The sequence below is a fragment of the Limulus polyphemus genome, unplaced genomic scaffold (assembly GCF_000517525.1).
Source record: "Limulus polyphemus unplaced genomic scaffold, Limulus_polyphemus-2.1.2 Scaffold398, whole genome shotgun sequence".
Taxonomy (NCBI): Eukaryota; Metazoa; Arthropoda; class Merostomata; order Xiphosura; family Limulidae; genus Limulus; species Limulus polyphemus.
In genome coordinates, this window is record NW_013666008.1 from 312,011 (window position 1) to 321,370 (window position 9,360).

Genomic DNA, 9,360 nt, shown 5'->3' on the forward strand with positions numbered 1-9,360 from the left:
GTCTGCCCCCACCACGGGTATCGAAACCCGGATTCTAGCGTTGTAAGTCCGCAAACATACCGCTGTGCCACTAGGGGGGTAGGATGACGGAAGAATTATCATAAAATAACAGAGGTAAATACTACAAATCAATTTGAATATAACTCTCTTTTTCTCAGAACCATTTTATACCACGTCTATTTTTTGCTTTATCTTAACTCTTCCTGAAAAAAATAATGAGAACATAATCTGTAAAAATATCACCATAATAAGATACAATAAAATAATCGGCCTAATAAGGACACATAATCTCTCGGTCGGTCATCGGTAAGTTTAAAGTTTTACAGTAGTAGAATTTAGAATTCGATTCCTCACGGTGGACAGAGCACTGACAGTCAAGTGTGTAGCTTTGCGCTAAAGGAACAAGAACCACCAGTTTAAAAAAAAATGACAGCGTACTCTTTCAGAAAGAGATTCCAGTCGAATTATAATAACATTTACGTTGCTATGAATTCTATAAATACTTATCATTCTGTTCAAGAAAACTTTGAAGTCCAAACACAAACATTTACGATTCTGTGATTACGTTAACGAATCCTTTATGCCCAAGGTGGAGTAGAAATACCTTTCGAAACAACTTTTGTAAATTTATTTCTTTAGAAGTTTTGCTCAAAGCTACACAAGGGCTATCTGCGCATAGCCGTTCCAAATTTTGAGCTGATAGACTAGAGAAAATGCAGTTAGTTGACAGCACTTTCCGCCGAATCATAAGCTTCCTTTTTTTTCTGGGTGAATTGTGAAATTTGATCTTCTCCTTTATAGTACACTCGTAGTCCCATGGTACGTAGCGCGTTTTAACGGCTACGGGACGCGTACAGTTAACATTCTAATGCAAAGTCGGAACACTTTAGCTATTAGGGTACGTCCGGCCCAACTTTCATGTAAGCAAAACACTTTAATTAATCAAGCTGCATGAAATCTACTTACTGTTCCTTTTTTGTTAATATCTTTTTTCTTTCATTAGTGAGTTGATTTAAATTTTGCCTTGGGCTTCAAAAGAAGTACTTTATTCTTATGAAGGCTTTATCAACAAAGTATCTTGCTTTGGAAACTGAAGGGTATATTGGAAGATAAAATCACTTGTAATCATGATTTTATGTATGAGAGTTCATATTTATTTGTTTTATGTTAGTAGAAATAAAGAGTTTTTGAAATATTTTGAACATTCATATCAATATATCTACATATAGATAGATAGATTTACGTTCAAGCATATCCTGTGTATAAGCTAAATGCAAGTGTTGATAAATGATTTGGGGTTTCTGAGAAGTAATAAACATGAGAAAGATACAGTATTCTTTCTTATCTATTCTTGAAAACTAGTTTTAAGTAATTAAGGCCGAGCATACAAATAATATTCGTGATTTTTTTTTCTTTTTTAAGCTAGTATTGTCTCGTTGATGTCATTCAAGATGTTTTGAAATGTTGAAAACACGTAATTAAAATATCCATTCTTTAGGTTATTCTCTTGAAAAAACAGTATTTTAATAGCTATTTATGAGATTAATAATATAAAATAGTAATTTACAATCTCACCTTGCCACACTATTAGCAGGCATGTACTTGCCGTCACTAGTGCTGTCAAGGCTATGCTCACCATGATAACAGCATCTGTAAACAAGTCATATCACTTATCATGTCTCATTTCACAAATTTCACATAATTATTATAAAACATGGGTCATTCTGTTTTTTTTTTAATTGATGAATGATACAAAATTATGATTTTATTTTCATTCATAGCTTGTCGTTGAGAGTGAGATTAATCGTGGGCAGTCCTGAGTTACATGTACAAAGTAATATATTTATCATCATATTCATATGATCTTTTATACAAAACTAAAACATTTACGTGGTTGAATTCTATAATTTTATAGGTTTACTTATGTAGTGATATTGATACTGGATTATATACAGAAATTGTTTGAGTATATGTTCACTGTACAACAATTTAAACACACACACACACACAAAAACCTATACAAATAAATACATTTTTCAGACACAAAGCCAAAAACAAAAAGTATCAAACTTGGAAATAAAACTATGAATGTAAATATAACTAGGATATAAAGTCCAATGTGGCATAGTGAAATTTGACTGTAATTCTTACAGCACACCTACGGTCCCGAAAATGGAGCGCGTTTTTGGACCCTCGCATTCACAAACTGAGCACTAATCACAAGGATACGCCAGGCCCGTGTGGAAAGGATAAAAAGTACCTTTAGTAATAGAGGTATCTGTGGAAAATGACAAACGAAACAATTAGAATTACCATCTATTCACAAACGTTATATATAAGGATATCATATTAAAAGCAAATATGGGGTCTCAAGCCCAAAAAGACCACATCCAAAACTCATGATCTGTATCCAGTTGTCAGGAGATAATTTCTCTGAATGAAATAAAGCAAAATAAGATAAATAAATAAATAAAACTGGGTATTAGAACAATGCCAATAGAGGTGATAAAACAAAACTTATATCGTGAAGTTGGTATTCCAGTAGTTTAAGCAACTTTAACCTCCCACAACTAGCTGCAAATGGTGAATGGTAGTTTTAGATGTTTGAAACTTTATAGACTTAAACACCCTCAATTTGCTCTTGACGTTTGTTGTTTCTCATGTGAGGCTTGTGGATACATACATTATAGACGATTTATCCCTGTGATTGTGTAGGCTCTAATACCATAGATAACTCTCGTATCAAGGTAAATATTACCATTCCACTTTGTAGTTTGTACCCTAGTTTGACTTGACTGCTTTGTTTTTGTGTAACTTTATTTTTGTTTTGTTTTTGGCCTTATTATCTTAAAGGTTTGTTTAAAATAAATTCAACGTATTTGTTGCTGGGTTTTCTTTCTTTCCTTTAAATGTTAAAATTAGTAAATCTGGAATGTAATCGTTAGATAGATAAATTACTTAGTACAATTTAAAGGAATGCAATCATTTGATTGTCACCTAGATACGCTTCAAGATTAGCCTCACAAATATATGTGTGGCTTAGCTAATTTTTTATGTATTTAACAGTCGAAAAGTATTCCTGCTGCTAGCTAACACAGAATATTGGTACATTTTTCTTTATGAATATAACACTGATTACAATGCTTTCGAATTTTATTTTAAATGACCTTAACTGGTGATTTTTATTTTCTCTACTAATAATTTTCCTAACGACTAAGTCATTTTTCTCTTCTTCTATCATCTTGTATTATTTAGAATTTTCATAAAAAACTTTTACTTAGACGTGAGAAGTTGTTAAGCGCAAAGCTACACACTGTGCTGTATGTGCTCTACTCACTAAGGGTATCGAAACCCGATTTTTAGACTTGTAAGCCTGCTGACTTACTGCTGAGCCACTGGGGAGCTCGGCCTGTAAAAGGCGGTTGTAAAATGTAACAAAAGAGTTTTAGTTGTATGTTAACCGAGTCTTTATTCCTGAGCGACTAAGCCAGATTTAAGAAAAGCTAAGATTGCTCTCGAACAGGATTAAATATTCAGATAGTATCTCTGTTGAAAATCGTTTCGAGTATTATCTGATATTATCTCTGTTGAAAATCGTTTCGAGTGTTATCTGATATTATTTCTAGTTAAAGTAATTTCTGATTGATTGATTCGGATATTCGTGCAAAGCTACATAAAGGATATCTGCGTAATTATAACTTATTTTAATTGCTAAAATAAAAGGAAGGCTGTTAGTCAACAGCGCCCACCGCCAACTTTTGGGATATTCTAATCTCCGTTTTAAGGGAACGCGACGAGAGTCATAGATCCTCGTTTCGACAACCCGTCCCACGCTAACCACAAGGTTATAAATGACCCAATAATTTTGAGCATTACGCTTTAAATAATATCATTGTTGAATATGATTTTAATATTAATCTTCAGATATTATGATCGGTCAGTATAGTGCCAAGTGTTAGCTTTTTGTTAATTAATGATATATAAATTATATATATATATGCTAAATATTATATATTTTCTAGTTTGATACCGTTAAGGGCAAACATTAATTGTCAACAAAGCTCTAACTAAGGTTTATCTAACTGGATCGAAGCAAACGACATATTTCCTACGAATGGTCGGTCGGTATGTTACTAAGTATAACGGGTTTATTTTGTGTACATTGTTCTTAATATTGTAAGTGGTATATAATTGTGGATACCAGAGCACACACATAGCTACATAAATTAAAAGCACCGTTGAAATAAAGAAGATATAAAATATAACGAACTCTTACCTTTAAGAGAGCAGGTGGTTGGAGAATACCTGTGTAACGCCTGTCTAGAGTGGACTTTACTGCGGCGTACGTTGAACTACTTCGGATCGCAGCAGTTGATCGAATACCAGGCTGTGCGCGCCAGACCACGTGCTCTTTATAGCCTCGCTCTGGATTTGGTATACAGGGAACACATACATGTACATTTTTAGCCAGTCAATTGTGGGAAAACATTCATTTTAATGCTCCACCATTAAGCTGAAAACCCAGCTTTCCAAGTGTATGTCATAAGGAGAAACAAAACAGTAAATAAATATTGTAAGCAAAAATCCCCTTAAAATATCTTTCACTGCATAATTTTTCTTGTTTTCTCCATACTTAATACTTTCTAAACGTACCTGCCCTGATTTTGCATCTAAAACTAAATTATGTAGCACTAATCAATAATATATAATTATATATATTAATATTCTAGTTTAAATGAAATTAGTTTTAAAACGAAATAAAAGCCAATGATGACAGTTTAATAGTAATAACTTATCTTTCTTCACATACTAACTAAGACTAAATTATTTTAAACCAAAATAGAATGTGAAGCCAAGAATTCGTGATTCAGATCTCGTTGCCACTAAAATATGTTCTGCCCAACTGATCGTATCTGTCCGATGAGAGTGACGGCCAAATCACACTATTCGGCCAGAAAAGTTTGTTTATTTGTTGTTAATCACAAGCTACACAGTGGGCCGTCTCTGATGTGCCCAACATGGGTATCGAAACCCAGTTTATAGGCTTTCCGACTTACCGCTTAGCCACTGGTAGCCGGTCAGAAAAGAGCAGTCAAACAGTTCGTGGTGAGTGCTCTTGACTAGTTAAAAATCTGAGTCGGTTATTCAAAAATGTCTTTTGTATAGCTTTGTGCGAAACTTCAATGCAAACATTACACAAATCAATGACCAGGTGGTTTGGGCGCTCGACTCCTAATCTGAGGGTCGCGCGTTGGACTCCCCGTCCCAAGCTCGCCCTTTCAGTCGTGGGGGCGTTATAATGTAACAGTCAAGCCCATTATTCGTTGGTGAAAGAGTAGCCCACGAGTTGGCGGTGGGTGGTAATGACTAGCTGCCTTCCTTCTAGTCTTACACTGCTAAATTAGGGATGGTTAGTGCAGATAGCCTTCGTGTAGCTTTGCGCGAAATTCAAAAACAAACAAACTAATCAATGAAAATAGTTTGTTAGTGGTATTAGTACTATTTATCAATATATATGTTAATACTCTAATTAAAATTAATTTCAAAATATATATTCGTATAATTCAATGACAACAGTTTCATAGTACAAATTGTTCATAAATTTAAGCATCATTCTTTTAATTGAAACTTATTAATTTTAAAACAAAATAAGGAAGGGTTTGGTGTAAGGGTTCGCGTGCCTGGACTGTGAATCCGAGAGTTCTTATTGGCGTCCTGTTGCCATAAAACCACGCTCTGCACTTTGGGTCAGTAGATGAGGTATACGATTGATGAGCAAATTACACCATTCGTTCATACAAGAGTAGCTTAACAGTTGGTGATGAGTGCTATTGATGAAATTTAAATTGCTCTCGTACAGCCTTGTCTAAAAACACACACACGTACAATTTTCAGCACTCTATGTGTATATATATATATATATATATATATATATACAACAATGATAATAGTTATAGAAACAAATGAATGATACATATTCTTGAGTCACAAACAATGATTAACGGTAACTAGATGTGAATTTCTTAATGCTACAAAATATTTGCACAGAAAATTCAAGAGGAAAATGAATAAGTTGTACAAAACATTAGTATCTTGTTTGTGAGCCCTTCATTTTATATAGAACAATAACAGATTATCAATGTACCACAGTGGAATATTGTTTCAAAAGTTGTATTACTCCCCTCGTTGTTTCGTCGCCTTTTAACCTTCTCAGCATTTACATAAGCCCATTAAGCTTTAATCATGTTTATATCATGACTTTGTGCAGGCCTAGTCATGGATGCGAGTGATCTATCAATCTCTTTGCCGTCTAGACATCGTTTCACCACATTTGCTGCATCCTTGGGATTATTGTCTTGTTGAAAGATGAAACCTTGCCTGATGAGTCGTGTAAATGTAAGCCTGTACATGCCAACAGTCAAGGTGCCATCAATTCTGTAGATATTATATATTGACTATGGTACATTTCCCCTCTTCGTCGTCGAACAAAAATTGGTGATTGATGCCAAGCAATTTGAAGTTGGATTTATCTGTAAAAAGTACACATGTATCCAGCTTTGCTAATTCCATTGTTTATGGTCCAATACTCATTTCAACCTTTTGGTTTGGTTTGCTTTTCTTAGCAGCAGTTTTTGATCAGCATTATGCTCATGGAGAACACTGCGTGCTAACTTGTTTCTTACTGTTTTCAATGTGACGTTCACGTCTGGATTTACAACAAGGCCAAAGCTCGACAGTTGTGTATCGCATAGAAACATGCCCTGAGATACTCTATGTTACTTTTAGAGACATTCGGTTTTCTACCTCTACCAATTATATTATTAACAGCACCAGTTTTGCTACACTCTTCAGAGTCTTCTAAACAGCTCCTGCTGTAACATCTGGTATATTTGACTAGTCAAACCTTTGATTTATACAAGTTTGCCTTAGAGTTTTTTTGTTTTTTTTCTGGAGCCATGACAAGACCACACTACTACTACTGGAAATATTATAACTGCTTCTGCTTCTATAGGCTTCGTAAGGATGTAACAATTTCTGATTGGATTGACGACTCTGTTATCAAATTTATTTGCTGAAAATTTGTAATTAATTATTATCATTTCTTCTTTTACCATCTACGCAACCGTGTAATATTATCTCCAGATTGTCATTATCCGTTAGCCTATTAACAAAATTATGTTGTTTGTATATATTTCTAACCTCCAAAGGACACAGCGGTATGTCTGCGTATTTACAACGCCAAAAACCGGGTTTCGATACCCGTGATGGGAAGAGCACAGATATCCCATCGTGCTTAATTACAAACAAAGATATTCTAAGAATTACTTTTTATTGAGATTATTTTTTATTCATAGCTTTTTAAAATTTTATTTCTACAATCTTTGAAACGAACTTCATAATATTAATTAGAATTATGTTTTTCATACTTTTAATACATTATATTTTCTAGCTTTTTCAATTCTGTTATTTCATTAGTGATCCATAGTTCTTAAATTAATTCGCTTTATAACATTTTATGTATTAGCTTGATTTTTATTTATTTCTTTAATTAATATTTCTGCAAATATTTCATATACATTTGTTCAAATATATAGGCCCAGCATAGCCAGGTGGTTAGGGCGCTCGACTCGCAATCTGAGGGTCGCGGGTTCGAATCCCTGTCCCACCAAACATGCTCGCCCTTTCAGCCGTGGGGGCGTTATAATCCCATTATTCGTTGGCAAAAGAGTAGCCCTCTAGTTTTGCATTGCAAAATTAGGGACGGCTAGCGCAGATAGCCCTCGTGTATCTTTGCGCGAAATCCATAACAAACATATATATTGGTTTATTTAAATTTTGTTTTAAAATTGTATAATCTATTTTTTTCATAAAATTATCATCTATCTACATCATTTTATGGTTTTCTATCAAAATTTACATTCAATGCTCTAGGGTAATAACCCGTTATTCATATTTTTATAATGGCTACAAATGACTTTTGATCTTCAATTTCTCTTAAAAATACGTGATGAAAACATGAAATTGACTGCTTTACCTCTATAGTTGCTTCATTTATATATGCTTCAAAACAAAACACAGTCATTAAATCCATATATTTATCAAAATCATTTGTTTTATCTAGAAATCAATGTTTACATCACCAAAATTGATTACATGTTTAATTCTATTACCTCTTAATACAGTTTTTAATTCGCTTAAGAACCCAAGTAGTGTAAACTTGTGTATTCTACAAACAGCTGTTTCCATAGTTATTACCAATATTTTATCTACACATTAATATTCTAATTAAAAGTAAGTTAATTTTAAAACAAAATATAAACCAACTATGACAGTTTGGTAGCACTAATTCATTATATACACATAACTGTTTGTGTCACTTATTTATTACACGCACACACATTTCTGTGTCACTTATTTATTACACTTGTCGCCATGCTCAATTTCTAAACTAATGCAATAAAGCTTTGAGACTGAATTCATTTATTTCAAATTAAGCTGGGCTAAACGTGGTTCAGATATTAACATGTCAAACTATGGGACCATTGCTCGTGTTCCGTTAACACAAAAAATAAAATCATCACGCTCCGCACTTTAGAGCTATAAGAGTTACCGATGGATAATGTTGACTAACTACCTTTTCTTCTGTCTTATAACAAAACTGTATTGTTTTTGTACATTTCTTTCACGTTTTAAATATTATTTTTATAACGATTTTCATAATACTTATTAAAATTAATATAATGTTATGTAATGATATTTGATGCGGTACTGTATTAAATGCCTTCTCTAAATCGAAAAATACCCTCAGTGTTGTCTCAAAATTAGGGACTTCCAGCACAGATAATCCTTAAATAATTTTACTGGAATATCCGAAAACAAAACAAATAGAAATGATCTTCATTCTAACTGCTTACTCTAGATACTGGCCATTAAATTAAATTACAGTAAAAAAATGTAAACAACTTCGTTTAACTCAAGCTTTTAGTGACGTAGGTAACACCACTGATAACCCTCAGTTTAAAAAAAAAACTAGTTTTGGATCTTATTTGAATATTTTAAAACCAAATTTATTTCTAAATGAATTGATAAAACGAGGCTTATTGGTTAGCGTGTCGGACTGCTTACCTGAAGTTCCGAAGTTTGAGCTGTGATATGCAATACTGAATACGCCTTGCACTTTCAACTATAGGAACGTTATAACTGTAGCAGTCAATCCTGTAATTCGGTGAAGAGTAATCGCGTAGCCGTGCTGACTATAGTTGCTCTTTTACTGGTCAGAAATTCTAATTTAGGTATGACTATGGTTGAACCTCAAGGTCCCTGATCTGACTGTTTAGCCGATCTGTCATATAAAGAGCA

At 33.5% G+C, this 9,360-nt stretch overlaps 1 protein-coding gene across 1 annotated transcript in view; it reads right to left on the reverse strand.

Annotated features, from left to right (window-relative positions):
* The window catches only part of LOC106457965 (proto-oncogene tyrosine-protein kinase receptor Ret-like), an 87,978-nt gene extending 78,831 nt beyond the window's left edge, over positions 1-9,147 (reverse strand). The window contains exons 1-3 of the mRNA XM_022384065.1: positions 9,127-9,147; positions 4,277-4,425; positions 1,576-1,650 (exon numbers count right to left, since the gene is read on the reverse strand). Coding sequence (XP_022239773.1) covers positions 1,576-1,639 — 64 coding nt within the window. The 5' untranslated portion in view covers positions 1,640-1,650; positions 4,277-4,425; positions 9,127-9,147. The remainder of the gene's footprint in view (positions 1-1,575; positions 1,651-4,276; positions 4,426-9,126) is intronic.
* Positions 9,148-9,360: the final 213 nt, after the last annotated feature.